Source organism: Oryctolagus cuniculus, chromosome 13 (genome assembly GCF_051225735.1).
Source record: "Oryctolagus cuniculus isolate XC-2025 breed Fujian yellow rabbit chromosome 13, ASM5122573v1, whole genome shotgun sequence".
NCBI lineage: Eukaryota > Metazoa > Chordata > Mammalia > Lagomorpha > Leporidae > Oryctolagus > Oryctolagus cuniculus.
The window spans coordinates 52,735,683-52,761,859 of NC_142879.1; the positions used below are offsets into that span (position 1 = coordinate 52,735,683).

Consider the following 26,177-nt stretch of genomic DNA (forward strand, 5'->3'; position numbering starts at 1 on the left):
GGAAGCATCTGGCTCCTAGCTTCAGATTAGCACAGCTCTGGCCGTTGTGGCCATCTGGGGAGTGAATCAGCAGATGGAAGACCTCTCTCTCTCTGCCTCTCCTTCCCTCTCTGTGTAACTCTTTCAATAAAATAAAATAAATCTCCAAAAAAAAAAAAAAAAAAAAAGAGATGGAAAGTAATGATCAATTCCACCAGATCGGACTGCAGCTGACATTTTACTGAAAAATAAAAGCAAGGTGGAAAGGTAACACAAAAACATGTAGAAATGTCAAATATTCAGATATCATGATGTTCAACTTTCTGGAAAATCAAAACATACTAGGTGAAAGGGAAATTTGTGTGCTTTTTATTATACATAATCTATTTTTACATTTCTATTTTTTAGTTTAGGACTATAAAATTCATTACATATTTTTCATTGTAATTAATATCTATGTTTCTAGGAACAAAACAAAACAAACATTTCATGAAAAAACACTTTTTCTATCTGAGGAAAGAATAAAGTTCCCAAAAAGTTTTCATCCCAGATTCTCCTCCATTAGACTCCATTCCTCTATCTACAGCCCCGTATCACTCCCCTCCCTTGGTTTCTCTTGTATCTTACATTTTAAAATTAGGTTAAAAATTTATTCAATAGGGGTCAGCGCTGTGACGCAGCAGGTTAACGTCCTGGCCTGAAGTGCCAGCATCCCATATGGGTGCCGGTTCTAGTCCCAGCTGCTCCTCTTCTGATCCAGCTCTCTGCTGGGAAAGCAGTGGAAGATGGCCCAAGTCCTTGGGCCCCTGCACCCACATGGGAGATCTGGAAGAAGCTCCTGGCTCCTGGCTTTGGATCGGTGCAGCTCCAGCCATTGCAGCCAATTGGGGAGTGAACTAGTGGATGGAAGATCTCTCTCTTTCTCTGCTTCGCCTCTCTCTGTGTAACTCCGACTTTCAAATAAGTAAATAAATATTTTTTTAAAAATTTATTTAATAGGCAAGGAGTGCCAAGATTAAGACTGCACATTAACTTTGGCCTCAGAATCAGCCCTTAAGGCATTCGGATATGGCTAAAAGGCCCATGAGAGCATTTCGAGCATGGAAAACCAAGATATTGTGGCAAAAAATGACCTACATGAAAGATCTCTGTGAGTAAGATCCTGGTGGAAAGGAGCCATGAAAGAAGGAGGTACCTTTCTCTGAAGGGAGGAGAGAACTTCCACTTTGATTATGGCCTTGTCTAAATAATGTCAGAGTTTGTGGACTCAAGAGACTTCCACAGCCTTGGCAGCTCTTGACAAGAGCCTCGGGTGATCACTGATATCATAAATAAGAGTGTCAATTGTTAAATCAACAACAGGAGTCACTGTACACTTGCTCTCCATCTCTCATCATCCATGTAGGACCTCTGTCCTTAAGGAGTTGTACTATGAGAATTAATGATAAAACTAGTCTTCAAACAGTACTTTATACTTTCTGTGTCTGTGTGGGTACAAACTGTTGAAATTGTGACTTAGTATAGAGTTGATCTTCTGTATATAAAGATAATTAAAAATGAATCTTAATGAAGAATGGGATGGGACAGGGAGTAGGAAGTGGGATGGTTTGGGGGTGGGAGGACAGGTATGGGGGAAGAACTGCTATAATCCAAAAGCTATACCTATGAAATTTATATTAAATAAAAGCTTTCTATAAAAAAAAGAAACTATACAGATAAAAAAGGACTGCACATTAGAAAGATTTATTTACAGAGGTATACAGGCTGCTCTGGATGCAAAAGGGACCGGGATAAGGATAAATAGCACTGCCATGAGAAGCTGGAGGGCCTGGGAAAGTGGCATGATTGAGGAATCAGAGGATGTGTGACTAAGACAAAATTCAGAAGGAGGCAGAAAGAAACTTTCGATCATTACCAAATGAGATATGTATAGTGAAAGCTGGGATGAAAATGTGAAGATGATTGCAAGATTTTCACCTTAAGGGGAAAAAACTATGGTAGAATCAATGGTGGGATTTTGGAAGGGCTGCTGATGTGCAAAGGAGAAGTTGGTTCATTGGTTCATGCAACAAAGGTGCCAGCACTAGGGACAATACTGATGGAGCTTCCTTTCTGGGAGGTAGTGCCATAAAGTAAGCATGAACCAAAAAAAAAAAAAAAAAAAAAAAAGGAGGGGGGTGTATAGTATATAGTACATGAGGATGCTAAATGCAATAGAACAAAGTGAAAGGAAAGGCAAGAGATTTGGCAGGCAGAGGGAATTGCCAATGCAAAGGTCTTGAAGCTGGAAGAGTTCCTGGCATGGCTGAAGATCAACAGGGAGGCCACCAGAGGTAGAGAGGAGTGAGCAATGAGAGGAGGTAAGCTCAGGGAGCAAAAAAGACGGCTAGGAAATGGAGGACTTGTGGACTCAGGATATCATCATAAGGTTTAACCTAGAAACTGGAAGGATGGAGTGGTCATCAGCAGAGATGGGGGGAGATCACAGGTGGAGCAGGTGTAGATAAGTTTGAGAGAAAGACCTCAGTTTTCAAAAATGATCATGTCAGTTTGATAGTTAGATATGCACACCTGGAATTCAGGAGATAGCTCCAAGTTGGGGACACAAATCTGAGTCATCAGCGTATTGACAGAATTTAAAACAAGACTCAATGCAGCTGGCAGTGCGGCTCAATAGGCTAATCCACCTTGTGGCGCCGGCACACCGGGTTCTAGTCCCGGTCAGGGCACCGTATTCTGTCCCGGTTGCCCCTCTTCCAGGCCAGCTCTCTGCTGTGGCCAGGGAGTGCAGTGGAGGATGGTCCAAGTGCTTGGGCCCTGTACCCCATGGGAGATCAGGATAAGCACCTGGCTCCTGCCTTCGGATCAGCACGGTGCACAGGCCATGGCGCGCCAGCCGCGGCGGCCATTGGAGAGTTCAAAGGAAGACCTTTCTCTCTGACTCTCTCTCTCACTGTCCACTCTGCCTGTCAAAATAAATAAATAAATAAATAAATAAATAAATAAAGACTCAGTGCAATCACCAATGCTGCAGAGGGATCTAGTCAAATGAGGAATGAAGAATGGGGCCAATGGTGGCCGTGGTCAGGGCAGAATCAATGGAATCCTGGGGTCTGGAGAGCCTGAATGGAATGAAATTATGGGAGAAGAGCAACTGGCAACCAGCATGTGCAACCCTTCAAGAATTTTGTATGAAGAATAGAGAAATGGACTGTGGAGCAAAGAAAGTGAGGTCAAGAAAGGATTTTTAAGGAGAGTAGATATTGAGAGCATGTTTTCATGACAATGAGTTCAGTTTGAACAATATGAATGAGTTTCTCTGTACTTATCATGTGGTTATCACCTTCTCTGATTCAACACAATGGAACTTCTAAGAGTTCAAGAAAAATGAAAATAAAAGATAAGCTTATTTTATTGCAAAAATTTTTTGAAATTTTATATATAGATATATTTAAGGTCTTCAAGGTTCACAGTAAATGTGTATTATGAAAAATTATACATGGGTTTCAAAATAACCTTATCTTTGAATTCCCTTTTCCCAAGAATTTTAAGAAGGACCTATGAATCTCTGTGCTGCTTCTTCAGAAAATCCTTTTGCATATACCACTTTTTTTTTTTTTTTTTTTTTTTTTTTGGACAGGCAGAGTTAGACAGTGAGAGAGAGAGATAGAGAGGGAGAGAAAAGTCTTCCTTCCATTGGTTCACCCCCCAAATGGCCGCGACGGCCGGCGCGCTGTGCCGATCCGAACCCAGGAGCCAGGTGCTTCCTCCTGGTCTCCCATGCGGGTACAGGGCCCAAGCACTTGGGCCATCCTCCACTGCCTTCCTGGGCCACAGCAGAGAGCTGGACTGGAAGAGGGGCAACCGGGACAGAATCCAGCACCCCAACCGGGACTAGAACCCAGGGTGCCGGTGCCGCAGGCGGAGGATTAGCCTAGTGAGCCACAGTGCCGCCTGGTGCCGGCCTGCATATACCCCTTCTAACAGCAGTCTCCTTCCTCTGCCAGGATTTTCTACTTCAGGATTTTACATGTATCTTTCATGGCACCTAATAGAACTTGCTGTTCCCCCACAGGAATGTAAGCTCCACGAGGTAAGATACCAAGGTTCTCTTATTCACCACTCTCAATCAGGTGCCAAATACAGAACCTTTCTCATAGAGTAGGTACTCAGGTAAATATTTGTTGAATGAATGAATGAAATGTTGAAATGATGCACAGATGGGCAATTTCTTATTTTGAATGCTAACCAGATGAACTAGGTAAATGAAAATAAAACCTTGGTATTTTGCAGGAAGGGATAATGGAGGAATAAGAAATAATAATAAGAGAAAATAAACAAGAACAGGATAAGTCCAAAAATATCTGAGTAGAATTGATAGAAAACTGAAAGCTATATAGAAGAGATGGCAATTATAGGAACCATGAAGCTGCTATTCAGAAACTAAGGAAACATTTTCAGAGTAGAATAGCCTGAATCCAAGAGTGAAGCTAGAAACTACCAGGCAGGAGACCCTAACCTAGGGGAGATTATAGCAATGATTTAGTGCTTACTACTCACTGATTTCTTCCCCTCTGTGCCCAGTGTCTACAGTTTGGTTTTCATTGTATATACTTTTACTTTCCAAACTTGAAGTTTTAGTAATTTAAGTTTTTCATCCACACATGACTAAATATAATGCCTTTAACTGAATATCAGGGTAATTTATTTATACCTTAAAAACTTGGCTATCACGAAATGTAAAATTCTTGTGGATATTCCTGTTTTCTTAAGTTCTGAAGGACCTTAGCACTCCTAATTAAACTATGAGCTGTTTGAGTCACAGGTCTGAAAACCTGCATTCTTGCAGAGCTCCCCACCATGGTTCTGACCCAAGCCTAGTTTGGGGATGTCACTCCTTACAACGTTCCCCAATTGCTCCTGCTTTCTAGGTAACTATTTTGAGTTTCTTTCTCCATTCCAGCTGTGAGCTATAGGCTCACGCAGTCCTTCTCTTCTGCTTAATTGTCTCTGAACTGGAAAACCACATCAACAATTCTGCTAGGTAGGATTTTGTGGCTCTATAGGACAGGTGTGGCACCTATGAATTAAATGACCTAAATTTTAGTATCTGGATTAACAATGTCTCCTTTGACTGTCCTAATTTTATTTTATTTTATTTATTTATTTATTTTTTTGACAGGCAGAGTGGACAGTGAGAGAGAGAGACAGAGAGAAAGGTCTTCCTTTTGCCGTTGGTTCACCCTCCAATGGCTGCCGCGGCCGGCGCGCTGCGGCCAGCGCACCGCGCTGATCCGATGGCAGGAGCCAGGAGCCAGGTGCTTTTCCTGGTCTCCCATGGGGTGCAGGGCCCAAGCACCTGGGCCATCCTCCACTGCACTCCCTGGCCACAGCAGAGGGCTGGCCTGGAAGAGGGGCAACCGGGACAGAATCCGGCGCCCCGACCGGGACTAGAACCCGGTGTGCCGGCGCCGCTAGGCGGAGGATTAGCCTAGTGAGCCGCGGCGCCGGCCCCTAATTTTATTTTATTTTTACTTATGTTTCTTTTTTTTGGGCTCTGGACCACATTACAGCTAATAATAATGATAATAACAACTAATATTTAAAGAACTCTTTTTATTGCCTAAATTTATTACTCCTCACAAATTCCCTATGATATAGGTTATCCTCATTTAATAGATAGAAATCTGAGGCACAGAGAGGCTTCATAGTCATTGCAAGATCACAGCATTAAAAATTAGTAGGTCAGGGCCCAGCACTACAGCATAGTGGGTAAAGACATCACCTGCAGTGCTGGCATCCCAGATGGAGGCCAGTTCGAGTCCCAGCTGCTCCAGTTCCAATCCAGCTCTGTGCTATGGTCTTGGAAAGCAGTAGAGGATGGCCCAAGTGCTTGGGCCCCTGCACCTGTGTGGGAGACCTGGAGGAAGCTCCTGGCTCCTGGCTTTGGATTGGTACAGCTCCAGCCATTGCAACTATCTGGGGAGTGAACCAGTAGATGGAAGACTTCCCTCTCCCTGTTTCTCTCTGCCTCAGCCTCTGTGTAACTTTGCCTTCAAATAAATAAATAAATCTTTAAAAAAAATTAGTGGGAACTGTATTAAATTCCCAAAGGTTAGGATGGGCATTTAGTAAAGCAGTTAAGACACTACTTGGGATGCCAACATGCCATACTGGAGTTCATGGCTTGAGTCTCAGCTCTGCTCCTGATTCCAGCTTCCTGTTAACACGTATCTGTAGCAGATACCGTCTAAGTGTTCACAGTGAGGCCACGGCCTCCTGAATATTAGACATGGCTGCAGCCTGCTCTGCTCCCCACACCAATGAAGGAACTACAGATAAGCATGGATATGGGGTGGTGCTGTCTCAGTCATACCCGAGCATAAAAAAATAAAATAAAATTCATTGTGAATTATAAGAAAAATGGTTAGAACCATAAAACTAAATACTTTTCAAATCTGCAGTAGTATTCTTTATCCTTTTTTTAGATTCAATGTGATCTTTAATTAACTATTTTGTCAATGCATAGATTTTAAGAAAACAAGCAGAAAAATCTACAGAAATTATTTGTCTTTAACATGAAGAGTTAACACAAGCTAGTCCTTTAGTAATTTGTTTTTAACAGAAAAATACTAATATTTCAAAAAATTCCTCATCTGAAAGAATGTATTATCTTGGATTATTAGTTAAGTATTAAATGTTGCTCTTAAGTGTGTGCCCTGTGGGTAACAGCACTGTTATAAAAACCATTATAACTCCATTCTCTGACTCATGGGTCCTGAAATTTACTGTTGTAATTTTGCATGACTATCTTTTTTGGTATGTGATCACACCACTGAAGACATTAGTATAACAAATAGTCACTTGGGGACCAACAATAGTAAGGCAGGCAAGCAGGCACGCAGCCCTGCCACTGTCTGCACTATCTAGCCTTGCACTATGAAACCCAGCACTTGTTAACGACAGTATTAATAATAGCATCTTATATTTTCAAACCAACCTTTGTATCACTACACAGCCCTTAAAGATGGCAACCCTGTCATTTGCACATCTTGAAGGAGGGGAAGATAGAAACAGGAAGTCCCTACCCTGCCCCCTCCCTAGCATGCCATAACCAACCTTCACCTCATCTCATTTCTCTCCCCTCCCAGCCACCACATCTCCAATCCTGTAGCCTTTTTTCCTTTAAGGCCATGGTCAGAGGAGGTAAGAAATAGGGAAAGAGTTTAATGGAAAATCTAATATTCAAGTTAGTACACATCAGAGTGAAAAATTAGAATTCAAGTTGTTCAGAAAAGAGCTAGAAATCACCCACTTTTATCATCCCTCCTGTCCCCAGGCCCACACCCAGTCAAGCCAAGCCTGTGCTACAGATAGAACCACAGACTTTCGTACCAAAATGAGGATAAATGTGAATGGCGAAGGGTAATACTGCCCCCATGGTTAACCTTAAATTCAAACCATGTTACCCAATCCTTACCTCTCCCATCAGTAGCTGTGAAATTACAATTTTTTGTCACAATCTTACTGTTTCAACTTTGGGTTCACAACAAAAGAGGTATATACCTGGGAAATGTCCCAGGACCCTAACAAGAGCAGTTTTCTTTCAAACGTGTGCACTGTCATGTCCCCATTGTATCTTCTTCACTATACCTTTGCATGCTCAGTTGCTTACCGATCAAGTAACGCCAACAAGGTGAGTCGATCATACCAGACTTTAATCCACTTGCCAGGGAAAATGATAAATTTGTAAAACTGCTCTCGGTTAAATTTTCCTTGTGTTGAAGAACATGATGAGTCTTCCAGATCCTGACTCACATGCTTTTAGATACCGAAAGAAACAAGAAATAAAGAGCTTCATATTGGCATGCCACTGTCACAAACACACATCATAATTTAAGAATACGAAAAAGCAAATGTTCAAATTCTGAAATGTAAACACTCATTTAATGGATACTTAGGAATAGTATAGTAACCAACTATAAGGGCTGTGCACAGCAACACTGTCCAATTCCATTATAATGTACCATTAATTATGCTACTCATCATATCTAAATACTGCTCTTCATTAAGGTTAAGACACTGCCATGAATGTCATTCCTATGAAAGAGTTCAACAAAACTCAACAAAGCATCTCAAATGGCTTAATTTTTGAGAAATGTGTCACTTAATATAATGTAATGAAAAATATTCAAATTTTACTAACAGAAAAAGAATGTCCATTGACAATACCTAGATCACTGGTGAATCATGCTTTAAGAAAAATGAAATATTTGGGTTCAAAAACTAAATCAATACAACTGAAACACAGAAAGACTCAGATCCAGATTTTAGAAGTTTTAACCTCAAATTTATCCATAATTAGCTCTAATCCAATTCCAGTGCAAATGAATTCAATTGTGAAAAAAAAAAAGTAATCTTCATTGATCTAGGAAATAATTAAGGTGGGACACTTAGGAGCCGGCATGAGGCTAGAAACAGGAATGTACTAAAGAATACAGAAGTGGTGGGGACAGCGCAGTGGCTCACTTGGCTAATCCTCCACCTGCGGTGCCGGCGTCCCATATGGGCACCGGATTCTAGTCCCACTGCTCCTCTTCCAGTCCGGCTCTCTGCTGTGGCCTGAGAAGGCAATGGAGGATGGCCCCAGTGCTTGGGTGCCTGCACCCATGTGGGAGACCAGGAAGAAGCACCTGGCTCCTGGCTTCAGATCAGCATAGCGCTGGCCTTAGCGGCCATTTGGGGAGTGAACCAATGGAAGGAAGACCTTTCTCTCTGTCTCTCTCTCTCTCTCACTATCTAACTCTATCTGTCAAAAAATAAAATAAAATAATACAGAAGTGGGGTCGGCGCTGTGGTGTGGTGGGTTAAAGCCCCAGCCTGCAGTGCTGGCATCCCATATGGGCGCTGGATCCAGTCCCAGCTGCTCCTCTTCCAGTCCAGCTTTCTGCTATAGCCTGGGAAAGCAGTAGAAGATGGCCCACATCTTTGGGCCCCTGCACCTGCATGGGAGACCTGGAAGAATCTCCTGGCTCCTGGCTTCGGATCAGCTCAGCTCTGGTCATTGTGGTCATTTGGGGAGTAAACCAGCAGAATGGAAGACCTCTTTCTCTCTGGCTCTACCTCTGTCTTTCAAATAAATAAAATAATTCTTTTTAAAAAAAAAGAGAGAGAGAATACAGAAGATAGTACAGACACAAAAATCAGATGCTGATTACATCAAGACAAGGATATACACACACTAAAGAAGGCGCAGGCTCAACTCTGGAGAAGCAATGGGGACACGGATCTTGATGAAGTGAGGCCAAAGAAATTTGCCCAAGGAAGAGCACAAAAAGCAGGAAGGAGGAAAGACTTGAAAGGAGGAAAATCAAAATTTACCTGTTCTGACAGCTAATACCCCAATTTAAAGTGTGATTGGTTAAACAAACTGTTACTATGCCAAGGGACTATATTTGCAATTAAAAATCAATTAATATTTACTTCATGTATATTATCAGTGAGGAATAAAATGTTCCATACTGCTAAGTTTCCCAGAAAATTAACAATTACTTTCTTTAAACTGGATGTATTAAATATTCATTCTGATATAGCTACCTTCCAAAAATTACATGATTTGACGCCTGTGCTCTTAAATACCATCTATAAAGTGCACTTCAGCATTTTCTTGCTGTGTCATGCACTCAGTGTTCACAGAGCACTAAATCAGTGAAAGGCCCAAAGACTCTGAAGTGCTTAGAGTGCATTGTGTATACTTATTAACACTAGGGACCATACTTTAAAATAGTTTAATTATTAAATAAAAGCAAATACATATGTTAAAAATGTGTATAAGGTACAACAAAAGTAAATGAATATATGGGTATCACCCAGAATAAGAAAAACTAAGTCATCATTAGCACTGAAGTTCACTGATGTCAACTCCCCAGTCCCATCCCCTTGCTTTCCCCCTTCCTGATATTTTGGAATTAACATTCCCTGTCTTTTCTTATTTTACTATTTTTATATCCAAAATCTCTAGATTCCTGTTTTATGGCTTTTACTTTATAGCTGTGAAATTATAGTTTGTGTATCTTTTGCAACTTTCTTACTACTTTTTCCCACTTGACAGTATGTTCCTTAAATTGATCAGGTTGTGTTTTATTACTGTAACCTAGATTTCCATAGCTGTGCAGTATTCCATTATATGGATATGCTATAGTCTACTTATCTATTTTATTGTTGTACATTTAAGAGTTCCTTTTTTCAAATTTTGGCACCTATGAACATTCTTGGACAGGTCTCCTAGCCAAATGCATAAGAACTTCTTTAGAATATGCACCTGGGAATGGAACTGCTAGAAATATAAAATGTTCAACTTTACTAGAAAACAAGCTATTTGACTTTCCCAGGAAACACACATATTTATAAATAATGGAGTTGCTGGGTATGGAAATGTTCAGTTACCAAATAATATCAAAATTATTTTCTAAAGTGGTTCTGTCAGTTTATATTCCCACCAATAACTTAACAAATGTCTTTCCACTCCACATTCTCACCAACTTGATAGTGTCAGGCAATTTTTAATTTATGTGATCTTTAATGACTATTATTTATCTTTGATTTGTTTGTACATGTATATGTATTTATGGGTATGCATGTATGTGTATGTGTATATATCTGTACATGTGTGTGTATACAGTCATATGGGTTTTTGCTACTTATAGTCTCAACCCCTTCTTTATTTCCTTCTGTACATTAAATATACTGAATTCATTTTTCAAATCTTATAATTACAATTTCTAAGTTCAATGAAAGTCTCTTTCTGCTGTCTGTTGACTTTTGCCCATAGTGGCATGTTCTCTTGTATACTGCATAATTTCTCACTTAACTGCATTTTTCTTGGGTTTTTATTTATGTGAATTATTTGAAAGCTATATCAAGTTATGTTATTCTAGTTAAAATTTATTTTTCTTTCCTTTTTAGGCACTAGAAGGCACAACCACTCTAGTACCATTTGAAATTCTTCATTTGGACCATTCATGTGAATGAAGGATGCAAACCTCCACGGAGGTTATCCTGTGGGATGAATTCTTAGGAGACATTTCTGTCCTTGCATTCAACACAAAGATTTGAGGTTAGCAGTTTTCCGTGCAATCCCTTAGTGGGGATGGCAATGATTTAGTGTGTGAGATTCCAGATTAAGCAGAGAGGCACCTATTAGACATCCCACCTTGGGCTTTCTCTCCTATTCTCTGTGTACTGAGACAATTAAAACCAAAGCTCCCATTCATCTCCTCCTCCACTTTTTGGTTCTTGCTTGTCATTTCTTGCTACTATCCACAAGCCTTCTCTAGATGAACCAGCCCTTCCAGATCTTCTACTGCTAAACTATATGTTTTTAATTATGGAAAAAGTAAACAACATAAAATTTACAGTCATCAATTTTTATATTTATTTACTAATTTTTATTTATTTAAAAGGCAGAATGAAACAGAGACAGAAAAAGCAAAGGGTGAGAGAAAGAGAGAGAGAGAAAGATCTTCCATCTGCTGATTCATTCCCCAAACACCCACAATAGTCAGTCCAAAGCTAGGAACTCCATCTATGTCTCCCATGCAGGTGGCAGGGACTCAAGTACTGTGGCCTCTCAAGTACATCAGTGGAAGTGACACTTGATCCCAAGCACTCTGATATGCGATGTGGGCTTCTCAGCAGCAGTGGCTTAACACAATGTGCCACAATGCCCTCCCCTTAACTATTTTTAAGTATAAAATTCAGTAGTTCTAACTATGCTTCTGTTCACATTGTTGTGCAAAACCTCTCTAGAACTCATTTATCTTGCGAAACGGAAACTTTGTACCTGTTGGACAACACCCCCATTTTCTCTCCCCTAACTCCTGGCAAACATCATTCAACTTTCTGTCTCTAGGGATCCGAATAATCTATATATCTTGTGTACATGAAATCATACAGCATTTGTCCTTTTATATGACTGGTTTAGTTCAGTCCTTGAGGTTCATCCATGTTGTTGTATGTGTCAGAATCTCCTTCCTTTTGAAGGCTGAATAATATTCCATTTATGTGTATACCACATTTTGTTTATGCATTCGTCTGTCAGTAGAACCTTAGATTGTGTCTAACCCTTCGGTATTGGGAGTAATATCGTTATGAGTATGGGTATGCAAATCTCTCGTCAAGATCCTACTTTCGGCCGGCGCCGTGGCTCACTAGGCTAATCCTCCACCTTGCGGTGCCGGCACACCGGGTTCTAGTCCCGGTTGGGGCGCCGGATTCTGTCCTGGTTGCCCCTCTTCCAGGCCAGCTATCTGCTGTGGCCCGGGAGTGCAGTGGAGGATGGCCCAAGAGCTTGGGCCCTGCACCCCATGGGAGACCAGGAGAAGCACCTGGCTCCTGCCATCGGATCAGCGCGGTGTGCTGGCCGCAGTGCGCCAGTGGCGGCATCCACTGGAGGGTGAACCAAGGGCAAAGGAAGACCTTTCTCTGTCTCTCTCTCACTGTCCACTCTGCCTGTCAAAAAAAAAAAAAAAGATCCTACTTTCAATTCTTTCAGATCTTTCAGATCTGCACCAGGAAGTGGGATGGCTGGATCATCTGCATAAGTATTTGTCTTCTTTTTCCCTGGACTTCTCCAGAATCTATTTGAAGTGGGCTCTAGTTTCCTATAAAGTGACAAACATAAGACCTAGGAGACTGAAAAGAAGGTCAAAGACAAGGAATGGAATGACGAGGGACAGAACGGCAGCCCTGGGGTGGTACTCTCTGTAAAGGCAGTACATATTTCTCTCCGGTTTATAAAGCAGAAGGTCACACAGGGCAGATGTAAGCCTCTTCCCCTCACTCAGGAAAGCTACTGATGCCAAAGCACCTGGCACACATGAGCACAGCACAGCTGCTCTGTGAGGGACACTGCAGAACTCTCTGAGAAAGCAGATTTCACCACCTCCCCATTCCCACATACAAATTCACTGACTCAGCCTATGAAGCATAGAGTTCAGAATATAAAATATTAACGCAAAAGGCACTTGAAGGGAAGGCTGATTCATCACAATGCAATATACAATGGGTTAGGCTATTGAGAGTTGAAATCGTAAGAGCTGCTTTTGTCTGGATTCTATTCCAACGTAAAAAAGAATACCATAGAAACTGCCTGGTGTCATGTCAGCAGGAAGAGCTTCTTCTTTTAATGATGGTAAACCTCCATGCTGAAAGAGATCCTTTTATTTGATGCCCCATAAAGAAAGTGCAGGTAAGAAATCCATGCAAAAGTAACCATGGCTTATTGTCTTGTGATGTGGGAATCCACATATCGTATATAAATAGGTCAAGGGTAAACACTAGTCAAAAGATAACAGCATTCTTCCAATAGAAAGAAAACCACATCCATAAGTTGAGGTTCAATATTACAGCCTTAGCTTTCAAGGAAGGTCAGTGTGTGTGTGTGTGTGTGTGTGTGTATATATATATATATATACACACATATATAAATATATTTTAAAATAAAAGAAGACTAGATGTATATGTTTTATAAGCTATATTAAAGATTCTGGCATATTGTGCTATATTCAATGCTTCTTAAATGGAAATTCTTGGTTAAAAAATACTCCTCAGAATTTAATGAAAAAAATAAATTCTATTAATAAAATAATAAAATTTCCTGGTTGGCATTAAGTACCAAGGAAATTCAGAGCTTAATGTTTAAGTGAATACTAAAAACTGTTCTTAGATTGTTTTCTGTTATGAAATCAAATTGAAGTTAATTTTTTTCTCAATGTGTATCCCTCACCCAACAAAATATAAGCCAGATACTGTATATAATATATGCTGAAAAGGGAAAGGATAATGAGAAATTGTTGCCATATTAAAGGGGTTTAGAAATGTCTGGGATTTGACAAGCAAACCAGCCCTAATAACAGAGTGACATACATATATAAACATATCTATGTCTGGGGCCAGCGCTGTGGCACAACAGGTTAAAGCCCTGGCCTGAGGTGCTGGCATCCCATATGGGTACCAGTTCTAGTCCCGGCTGCTCCTCTTCAGATCTGACTCTCTGCTATGGCCTGAGAAAGCCATAGCTTTCTCTACCTCTCTACCTCTCTCTGTAACTCTGTCTTTCAAATGAATAAAAATAAATCTTTAAAAAAAACACAAACATATATATGTCTGAATCCCTATTTCTAGAGAGTTAGTTGCGCCTTAAGGCATGTAGGATTGCTATCCCTGGAGAAGGCATGGAGTACAGGGTTCCAAAGCAAAATCCCTAGGGAACATTAGCAACTGAGGGACTAGCAGAGGTGAGGGCCACAATGGAGACTGAGAAGGAGTTTCAGAGCTACGACTTTTTAAAAATGTCTTACTTCTTTATTTATTTGAAAGGCAGAAACACAAAATAGGCAGGTCAGCATATAATACATTTTAGAAATACTCTGGCAGAATTTTTTTTCTTTTTTTTTCTTTTCTTTTTTATTTTTTTATTTTTTTTTTTTTTTTGACAGGCAGAGTGGATAGTGAAAGAGAGAGACAGAGAGAAAGGTCTTCCTTTTGCCGTTGGTTCACCCTCCAATGGCCTCCACGGCTGGCGCGCTGCGGCCGGCACACTGCGCTGATCCGAAGGCAGGAGCCAGGTGCTTTTCCTGGTCTCCCATGGGGTGCAGGGCCCAAGCACTTGGGCCATCCTCCACTGCCTTCCTGGGCCACAGCAGAGAGCTAGCCTGGAAGAGGGGCAACCGGGACAGAATCCGGCACCCCGACCGGGACTAGAACCCAGTGTGCCGGCGTCGCTAGGTGGAGGATTAGCCTATTGAGCTGCAGTGCCGGCCCTGGCAGAATTTTTTAAAAGTCTAAGAATGGGGGCCGGTGCTGTGGCATGGTAGGTTAAGCCTCCGCCTGTGGTGCCTGCATCCTATATGGGTGCTGGTTTGAGTCCTGGCTGCTCCTCTTCTGATCCAGCTCTCCACTATGGTCTGGGAAAGCAGTAGAAGATGGCCCAGGTGCTTGGACCCCTGCATCAGTGTGGGAGACCTGGAAGAAGCTCCTGGCTCCTGGCTTCAAATCAGCCCAGCTCTAGCCATTGCAGCCATCTGAGGAGTGAACCAGCAGATGGAAGACCTTTCTCTCTGTCTCTCCCTCTGTCTATAACTCTACTTTTTCTCAAATAAATAAATAAAATCTTTAAAAAAAGAAAACATAAAATGTAAAAGGCTAGACTTTCCCTAGCTACTGAAAATCCTATTGTCCAAATTAATGCCACTTCTAAGAGTTCTGGATAACTAATAAGAAATTTGATGTTATTAATAATTCCTACCAAATATTATAACTATAATTTTTCAATATTCTGTTTCTAATCCTTACAAACTCTTAATAACTTTTCCAAATAGATGTTATAACCTACACTTAAAATATAAGAGAGAGCGGACAAGCTTTGTGGTGTAGTAGTTAAAGCTGCTGCCTGTGATGCTGGCATCCCATATGGGTGCCTGTTTGAGTCCCAGCTGCTCCACTTCCTATCCAGCTCCCTAGTAATGGCCTGGGAAAATCAGAAGATGACATAAGTGCTTGGGCCCCTGCCACCCTCATGGGAGACCCACCTGAAGCTCCTGGCTTTGGTCTGGCCCAGCCTTGGCTGTTTTGGCCATTAGGGAATAAACAAACAGATGGAAGATATCTCTCTGCCTCTCCCTCTCTCTCTGTAACTCTTTCAAATAAATAAATCTTTAAAAAATATATAAGAGACAACAGCATTTTCCTTAGCAGTTAATACTGTTATGTCCCGTATCAGAGTACCCAGGTTCAACTCCTGGCTCTGGCTCTAACTCAGCTACCTACTAATGCAGACCCTGAGAGACAGTGGTGATGGATCAAGTAATAGGGTTTTTGTTTGTTTGTTTGTTTGTTTTGACAGGCAGAGTAGACAGTGAGAGAGAGAGACAGAGAGAAAGGTCTTCCTTTGCCGTTGGTTCACCCTCCAATGGCCGCCATGGCCGGCGCACCGCGCTGATCCGATGGCAGGAGCTAGGTACTTATCCTGGTCTCCCATGGGATGCAGGGCCCAAGCACTTGGGCCATCCTCCACTGCACTCCCGGGCCACAGCAGAGAGCTGGCCTGGAAGAGGGGCAACCGGGACAGAATCCGGCGCCCCGACCGGGACTAGAACCCGGTGTGCCGGCGCCGCAAGGCGGAGGATTAGCCTAGTGAGCCACAGCGCCGGCAATAGGGTTCTTGCCACCCATGTGGCAAGACCAGGTCTACAGACACTCCCCCAAAGTTAGAATAGGCACAGATATTTTTAAATTGTAGGCCTCCTTTCTGAAGAACTTTGAACAACCACTGAAGGTTCTCAAAAGGTCTGTATAGGTTCTACCTAAAAGGGCAGGGGGTAGAGAGAAGGACTGGACTAATGAAGAGTAGACAGTGTGGAAAGCTACCAAATGCAGCATCACAAAGATGGAGTCGTGGAGACTATCGTATCAGAAGTTGGCTCATGAGCAATAACAGCAGAGGCTGCCATGGAAGATGTGAGATGAACTAGAAACCAAAGTAGTGACTAAAGGATGTGGAAAAGGAACACTGATTCAGGGTCCCATTAATGCAAAAGTTCTAGGACCCTCTGTGCTACAGTTTCCTTAGATGTCATACTCAAGGTAAAATAATACCTAACCACAAAATTTTACCGTTAAGATAAGGTGATATTAAATAGAACACTTGGCACAATCTTGTGCACACAACCAGTGTCAAAAACACACAAGTGGAATGAGAATTATATCTATATTTGAATAACACTTTGAAGGATAAAACATCTAAAGCAAATGTAGGATAACACTATTTAACAATGACTCTATGTAGCAGATGGAATTCATAATAAATCATGTAGATTCTAAACACATATTTTAAAGGAACTTCTGAGCTTGATAAATGAAAGGTATGTAAATGTTCATTTTTTTAAAGCCTTAATATACTTTCAAATAAATGAACAGATAGGATGAAAATATAAATATGCTGAAGCATTATAATTAATGCCTCATCTCTTTCATCTCTATAATTATTTAGGCTGTTTAATATGTTAGTAAATGTTAATATTCTCATGAATTCTTCCTAGTTAATGATAGTAAATTAATGTTGTAAATGATTTTATTATATTAACCAGGAATAACAGTCAACACTGTTATTAACACAGTATACCCATTTTTGCAATTCTCATCAATTCCAAATAGTTCAGGACCAATGAACTAGTTGGCTTTCATTATTTCAATAATTATAATAATAATAATAGTAAAATAATAATTCCACTATTATAAAGTTACATAGAGCTATAGAGTTTACAAAGTACTTTCATACATGACACAATCTCATTCTGTAATGTAAGAAAAACTGAATGAGTTTAAGACCAGATCCAAGTGGAGGTAAATGGAAGCAAAAGAGGGTGTATGCACACAGATTCAATGCTGCCTGCAGTAGACTGCACCTGCCTCTCAACCAGCAGTGTAATGCAGAAGACATTTCAAAGGAGCTACTCAAGAACCTTGCCCCTCTAACACAATGAGGTGATGTAAGATTTTAAAAGTAATGACAATGAGCTTACAAAACATACTCTATGAGGCTGGACGCACAAGGTGGATAATCCAAGGCACAGAGAATTACCCATTTATAATATGGAACAAAGCACCAGTTTACAATACGGGTGCACCTGACAGTGTGATAGATAATTAAAGCTCCTTAATGTCTGAATGCCAATTTCTAGCTCAGGCAACCATTTCCACCAGTTCCAATTGGAGATAAGTGGGAGAATATGTTCCCCTTTCCATTGTGTGCAGGAGCTAGGATTTTCAACTATCATGAACAGAAAGAACCCCCACATATTGTTAAAAAAGAAGGTGACCACTGCATTGCATGCACACATTTTATTTGTGCAAGGGAAGAATTTCAGACAAATGTTTTCTCAGGCTTTGGTCCATCTCTTTGCCATCCACTCAGTTGACCCTACAGAATTTGATCCATTGCTAGAGTTAGAAGAGATTCTATAAGATTGGATGGGAGTAGGGGTTCCAGGACTTGCTGCGCTTAGGCAACAGAGAATAAAAGAGGAATGGAGTAAGAGAAGGAAAGTAATTAAACAGACTTGATCTCACAGTGCCAAGTCTCACCTGGTTTTACAAGACTTATCTAAGATCCAACTTGCTGCTCACATACCCAGGAGGCAGTGGATGATGGCTCAAGTACTTGGGCCCCTGCCACCTATGTAGAGACCAAGATGGGGTTCCTGTCTCTTGGCTTCAGTTTGGTTTAGCCCTGGTTGTTGCAGCCCTTAGAGGAGTGAAAGATAGATGGAAGATCTCCCTCTCCTTCTTTGTTTCCCTCACCATATCCCTGTATCTGACTTTCAAATAAATAAATAAAATGTTAGGGGAAAAAAACCAGATATTTTCCAACTCATGGTGGTAAAAGAAGAAGTTCAATCAGTAAGCTTTTGTGGGAATCATGCCTTCTGGCAACCGAAAGTCAATATGAAAGAATTACTAATGCACTTTAAAAAAAAGAGACAACAGTCATCATGTTAACAGCAACTGAAGATTACCCGATACCTAAATAGCTTCTTTTCAGATTCACTCAGTAGACTATCATGCAGTGATGTATCACTGGGTGAAGCAAAATTCAGAGCGAGACTTAATTCTGGAAACAACCTGGAAATATGTGTTCAAATTTGCTGCTTCTGAAAACATCCACAGTGATTCTGGATGTGCGTACCCGTGGGGTGTCTGATTGGGTCCTCCGAGCCACCATGAGTAAGAGCTGTTGTTGAAGAGCACTGACAGCAGGGTCCCCGGAAGACGGATCTGGACTCTCAGAAGTTGTGGTACTGGAGGAGCTGATCTGCATCTCTCTGAGGGTGGGCAAAACAAAAGTTTTTATTATAAACCAACAGGACACTAGTGAAGCCCAGTACAGATAGTAGATGAACTTCTACAACCTTACATATGCAATTCAGAATAAAGTATTTTGTATACAAGGCTCCCTTTTGGCAGAACATCAATCATCCTGCACTTATTTGGGCTTTCCAGGGTTGGAGTATGCCATGAGGTAGTTAGGTACATGCCTGTATGATAACAGAGGACAACCTACATTTTCTTTTTCTTTTTTTTTAAGTTCTTATATTCTCTTGCATAGTAGGGTAACTATAGGTAATGATCATATACTCTGTATTTCCAAAAACCTGGAAGAAAGTAAGTATTTTGAATGTTTCCACCACAATAAAATGATATATGCATGAGCAGATGGGCTTACTCTGATTTGAACATTACACAATGCACACGTGAATCAAAGTATCACATGGTATCTCATTAATAGGCACAATTTTATGTATCAATTTAAATTTTTTTAATTTATACATATTTAAATGGAGAGAGAGGTAGTAGCAACAGGTTCTAGACTCATCTTTTGTGAAAACAATAAGTCGTGGGCTTAATAATTCCCCAGACACCAATAAGGAAGAAACAGTGATTACCAACACTCTTCATCTTCTCCCCCTCCTACCCCAAAGAAAGGAAAGTACATATTGGATCAAAGAAATGCCTCAGGTAATTGAAAAGAACACATTAGTATATTAGCTATGATATATCTCTAAATATTTTACTATCTTTAATCACATTTATAGATTGACAAGACTTAAATGAATAGAACTCTTTCAGCAAACTCAATCCTGGCATTCTTCCTTTGGCTCAGAAAGTGAAAACTAGGACATAAGGACATATATTTACTCCTTCTGACTCTCTAGCAAAGTGCCTGTACCTAATTTGGTTGCTTAACCAACAGCCATTTCTAACAGAATTAATGCTAACATAACCCCATTCCATTCATTCAAGACTATATGCTTCAGAACAGGGATATGGTCCTTTCAGCTGACCAGTTCTTGGCTTTGGAATAAAAGGTCATCAAGAGCAAAGAAAGGTCAGCTTGAGATAGAGGAAGTCATAGACAAGGTTTTTTAGATGTTAAAAAGTAACAAAATTCCTCCTGGCCTTTAGATGCTACAAGAGTAAGAAGCACATAGAACTACAGCAGCCACTTTGCCATCATGAGTGTCAAGCCAAAGGGCCACAGAGCTGGAAGATGAGCTGGTTTCTTGAAAACAGCATCAAGTGTTGGAATCCACCAGTATTGTTCTCATCAAAACTTTGGGCTTCCTGTTTTCTGAGGTAATACATCTCATTATTTAACCCATTTTGAATGGATTCTTACGATACTTGCAGCCCAAGCAACAGCAGCTAATACAGACTCCTCAGGAGTATAGATGTTACAATAATGGAATCACTTTTCATTCTTAAAATTTATGTATTGGGGCTGGTGCTGTGGCACAGTGGGTTAACATCCAGGCATGAAGCACTAGCATCCCATGTGGGCGCCAATTTGAGACCCAGATGTTCCACTTTCAATCCAGCTCTCTGCTATGGCCTGGGAAAGCAGTAGAAGATGGCCCAAGTCCTTGGGCCCCTGCACCTGCCTGGGAGACCTGGAAGAAGCTCCTGGCTCCTGGCTTCATATCGGCACAGCTCCAGCCGTTGTGGCCATCTGGGGAGTGAACCATCGGATGGAAGACCTCTCTCTCTCTCCCTCTCCCTCTCTCTCTGCCTCTCCTCTCTCTTTGTGTAACTCTGACTTTCAAGTAAATAAATAAATCTTTACAAAAAAAGATTTATGTATTTATTTGAAACACAGAATTACAGAGAGAAAGAGATCCTCCAGCCACTGGTTCACTCCCCAAATGGCCACAACAGTCAGGTCTGGACCAGGTCAAGGCCAGGAGCCAGGAGCTTCATACGGGTCTCTCACACAGGTGCAGGGACCATTCTCCACTGCTTTCCCAGGAGCATTAGTAGGGTGCTGGATTGGAGTTGATGGGACTCCAACCAGAGTCCATATGGGATGTTTGAGCTGCTTCTTCCGAGTCTTAACCCACTGCACTCCTGTGCCAGCACCACTTTCTGCTTTTTATTCCAGACATTTCATGGTAAAGCTTCTGATAAGTTTTAAGAACCTTCTTTCATCTAATTTATTAATATTGTAGCAATAAACATACAAGTACTTACTCTATATGGACAATGTTTAAAATATTTCTGGGTGGGACCAGCACTGTGGCACAGTGGGTTAATGTCCTGGGCTGAAGCGCCGGCATCCCATATGGGCGCCGGTTCAAGATCCAGCTACTCCACTTTCCATCCAGCTCTCTGCTATGGCCTGGGAAAGCAGTAGAAGATGGCCAAGTCCTTGGGCCCCTACACCCATGTGGGTTAGTGGGTTAAGACCCAGAAGAAGCTCCTGGCTTCAGATCGGGGCACAGCTCCGGCTGTTGCGGCCAACTGGGGAATGAACTAGCGGATGGAAGACTTCTCTCTCTCTTCTCTGCCTCTCCTCTCTCTGTGTAACTCTGACTTTCAAATAAATAAATAAATCTTAAAAAAAAATATTTCTGGGCCAGCGCTGTGGTGTGGAAGGTAAAGCTGCCACCTGCAGTGCCAGCACCCAATATGGGCACCGGTTCGAGTTCCAGCTGCTCCACTTCCAAACCAGCTTTTTTCTGGGAAAGCAGTAGAAGATGGCCCAAGTCATTGGGCCCCTGAACCCACGTGGGAAACCTGGAAGAAGCTCCTGGCTCCTGGCTTTGGATCGGCAGAGCTCCACCGTTGCGGCCAATTGGGGAGTGAACCAGTAGATGAAAGACCTCTTTCCCTCTCTTTGCCTCTCCTCTCTCTTTGTGTAACTCTTTCAAATAAAAATAAATATTAAAAAAAAAAAGTGAAACAACCAAGATGTGTAAAAATTTCATCCTTGTGTTAAAAAATAAAATATTTCCATTATTTCCTACACACAGGAAGCTCATAATTCTAAGACATAATTTCTGGCTGATGATAAATTCAATAAAATTTTCTTTAAAAAAACCACTTAGGAGACATATAATAAATATCAGGGTTTAGGAAGTGAACCAAAAGGCCTAAGTACATTAAATCTGAAAACAAAATCCTGTCCTTCCATTATTTGGATGATTGCTCCTGACAGTGCCTTTCCTTTCTGTCTATATTAGTGGTATACTCACTGTCACAAAAGGACAAAAGATCAGCTAGATTTATAAAAACAATGTTCATTCAAGCTTCTCAGGTTTGCAAAGAAACTACTCAGTAATATAACTATCATTTCACATTGAAATACACAGGACTGGAAGCACCTTATTAATATAAATCCAAAGGAAACTAAATCTCAGCACATGCCAGAACTTCACTAAAACCAAAAAATTAATCTGACAGCATTGAAAGTAAGGTAGGTAATGATTATAAATAGACAGGAAATAAAAACACATACTTCTATGCAAAAATCTACAAGGTGTATGGCACCCTCTATTGCCAACTAAAATAAACTAAGAATTGACTGTTGTATCAACAGTCAACCGATTTGCTGCTAGGAAATGTGATACATAAGGAAGTGTCAGCTTAATTTTTCTTTATTCCTTAGTACTTTTTTTTTGAGATTTATTTATGTATTTGAACGAATGACAGGGGGAACATAGAGAGCATCTGCACGCTGTTTTACCCTCTGGCTCACTCTCCAAACGGCTACAACAACCAGCACTTGGCCAGGCTGAAGTTGGGAGCCTGGAACACCATCTGGGTCTCCCACGTGGGGCTGGATTGGAAGCAGAGTAGCTGGAACTCAAACTGGCATTGTGGGCTACAGGCATCCCAAGCAGCAGCTTAACTTGGTGTGTCACAACACTCACCCCTACCTAGCACATTTTCTGGTTGCTAAATAATAATAAATCACATTATTTTCATATATAAGCCATTTAGATATTAAAAATCTAAGGTTTGATGTTCTTTTCAAGATCTTTTGGATGAGCTGTAGAATTAAACAGAACTAGATTTAAGTTATTGCTCCATTATTTACTGTGACTATAAACTTTATTCTGCTACCTCAAATTCTTGACTATAAAAAAGAGAAAATATTTTCCTCCTGAGGATTGCTGTGATAATGAAAGCAGACTATGTCTGTGAAGCACTAAATAGTGCCTCCCCTATATTAGTCACATAATTACCATCCTTGATCTGTCTACTTCCTTTTGTTGATATAAGACCTGGTTGATCTAAGACTTGCTTATTTATTCTCACATTAAATTACAATATGGCCTCTATACTTTACCACAAATAATACACTAATACCATTTGTCTCTAGTAACAGGCACAGGTGAAGAGTATGTTGGCCTCAACTCATACCCAACCTTCTTTATAAAGACATATTGAAGCAGCATATTAAATTCCCTATTAATTAGCCTGTTTTATAATAGTTGATCATCCTAGACAAACCATGAGATATGGGCTCCCTGTTGAGTCAGAAGGAGATCACAAGCTTCAATACAATAAGCATCACTCCAATGGCAGACATTTATTCCCTTACTTAGATACAGTTCTCTAGGGTCCTGGTGGTATAGTCCTAATCCATGTGCACCAGCTTTCCCACCCAAGTACTAGAGGCCAAGATATCCACAAAAATCACTGGCATGAACAGCTAAGCAGGAGTCCCCCCACCAATCTTTGAAGACTTTCTAAGTCTACCTCTTTGCTTGTATCTCTTCTTAGATTACCTGGTGCTTATTCTCCCTTTTTTAAAATTATGGACTAGGTTCTGAAAAATCATCTTAAAAAGACCATGTTTTACTAAGTAAAAGTCAAAGATTTCTCCCATATTAATAAATACACTGTGAAAGTGCTAAGTGTCAGGCTGATGTTGTGGCACAGTGGGTTAAGCTGCCGCCTGTGGTGCCAGCATCCCATTTGGGATCTGGTTTCAGTTCTGGTTGTTCCACTTTCATTCTAGCTCCCTGCTAATGTGCCTAGAAAAGCAGCAGAAGATGGCCCAAGAACTTGAGCCCTTGTACTTACATGGGAGACCTGGATGGAGTTCCAGGCTCCAGGCTCCTGGCTTTGGCTTGGCCTAATTGGGGCCTGTGGTCATTTGGGTAGTAAACTGACAGATAGAAAATCAATCTCTCTTTCTCTCATTGTAAATTCCCTTTCAAATAAATAAATAAATCTTTTAAAAAACAAAAGTGCTAAGTTTCAAGAGCTACAAGTAACAACAGTTATGGGCCTTTTCTACATTTTCCCATTGATAGGAAAAAACCTTCCTGAAATTCTTCATCTTCCCAAGATTTTAAAAACTTATCTCACTAGTGTCAGGAAGAGGGCTTCTTTCTCTCTGTCCTTCTCATTTTTTCAGACTTCCTCACAGGCCATGGAAGCAACACACACTGAGGATGGCCTGGGAAGCAAAGTCACAGCAACGCAACACATTTGATATATGGAATATTTAAATAAAGCAGCACTGTTCTGAACACTAAAACCTATTTGTTTAGAATTTTAACAGGGGTTCTTGTTTTAAAGTTGGCAAACAGCTCTTCTTTTATGTGACAGCAGAATTTGTAAGAGTAACTGTGAAAAAGGAGATAGCAGCCTGGAAAGGAGAAAGGCCTGGAACCTGGGTTCTGACTGCCCTCGTGTGGTAGCTGTAGCTGTGACCATAAAAACTGAAAGATCCTCTCCAGCCCCTGGCCTCCTGGCAGGTGTGCAGAGAACAGAAGTCTTTCCAGATTGGACTCGTGAATCTCCCATCCTTAGGACTCTGTGGATGAAAGTGTCATATTTTCTAATGTGTCTCAGAAAAAAATATAAGACGTTCAGTGGAAGAGAGAAAAGTCTGAAAGACAACAGGGAGAGGGCATTTCAGTGATTGAGGAAAGCAGAAACTATTCAAAGGCAGATCCCAGGGTGATCAACTGCATTTTGGGATCATTTCTACCTCTGTGTAAGCAAAGGTGACTTAACCCCTAAAAGGTTTTTTATTTTTAATTTGAAGCCGTAAACATATTTATTATTGAAATTAATTGTAATGTAGCTATATGCCAATATTTGTGATTAGAGCTGAAATTTTGAAATTGCATATCAGTGTGACACACAATTGGGCATATCAAAATTGAGTGAAGTCACATTTCATTCTGCATCTTGCACATCTAATTGGCTTATTCCAGTGCTCACATTTCTGCTCAGCTATTCCAAATCAGAGGTCACTACTTCTCTCAACTAAAGTGAAAAATTGAGATAATCATTTCTTGCAACTTTCTGCTTGCTATCTTCTCTGGGAACCAGATATATACTTAAACATCCTGACTTTCCTGACAGCTAATCCCAGTGGATAAGGGAGGTTTCATGGAGATAAGGGCCAGACAGGCTGATAATATCAACAAAAGAGGAAGAAATCTGAGGAGGCAACAAAGATTAAGTACAGGGCTTCCACCTAGCTTTGGAGTATGGTACACAATAGGCCTAGAGACTTAGGGCAGCTTTCAAAAAGAAGTCTAATTTATAGGCAGAATAATAGCTCCAACACATGCTACAATGATTCAAAAACAAAAGACATGTTTGAGTGAACTGAGATAAATACTACATAATCAACCTACTCTATATTTTTTAATAAAATATAGTTGACGTAACTTTTTAAAGATTTATTTATTTGTTTGCTTGTTTATTTTAAAGGCAGAGTTCCAGAGAAAGAGGGAAAGACAGAGAAAGAAAGATCTTCCATCCCCTGGTTCACTCCCCCAAATGGCTATAAACAACAAGGGCTGATCCAGGCCAAAGCCAGAAGCCCAGAACTCCATCCAGGTCTCCCAAAGGGGAAGAGAGGGCCCAAGCACTCAGGCCATCTTCTGTGCTTTCCCACACACATTAGCAGGGAGCTGGACAAAGTGTGGAGTGCCCAAGCCTCAAAATGGCATTTTTATGGGATGCCAGTGTCAATACCGGCCCCAAGGTAACATGTTTGATACAAAATTCTTCAATAAAGGTTCTGTAAACAAATCTGCTCCAAAATGACATTTTATATCAGCTGACTACTATGCCCACTTTATGATTTGTGAGTGCTCTAAATGTATGTAAATACTATGTCTTTCCATTATATTTTACTAGGGAGCAGATGATACATATTTCACATGCATTTTCATCAGACTGCTTATGACTCTAGAAAACCTGGATTAATACCAAAGGATGGCTATAGAACTTTTATAAGAGATATATAAATCTTGGCTCAATAAAGAACAGAAACTATCAAGTTCTAATTGTAAGACCTACAGAAGAATAACTTAAGTCCACAATGATGA

The 26,177-nt window shown here is 40.8% G+C and overlaps 1 protein-coding gene across 4 annotated transcripts in view; it reads right to left on the minus strand.

The window, feature by feature from the left end:
* The window catches only part of PCNX2 (pecanex 2), a 324,088-nt gene that overhangs the window by 236,754 nt on the left and 61,157 nt on the right, over positions 1 to 26,177 (minus strand). For all 4 annotated transcript variants that reach the window (XM_051821460.3, XM_008268254.4, XM_089312276.1 and 1 more), the window contains 2 exons: positions 18,725 to 18,860; positions 7,655 to 7,800 (listed from right to left, as the gene is read on the minus strand). In XM_051821460.3, coding sequence (XP_051677420.1) covers positions 7,655 to 7,800; positions 18,725 to 18,860 — 282 coding nt within the window. The remainder of the gene's footprint in view (positions 1 to 7,654; positions 7,801 to 18,724; positions 18,861 to 26,177) is intronic.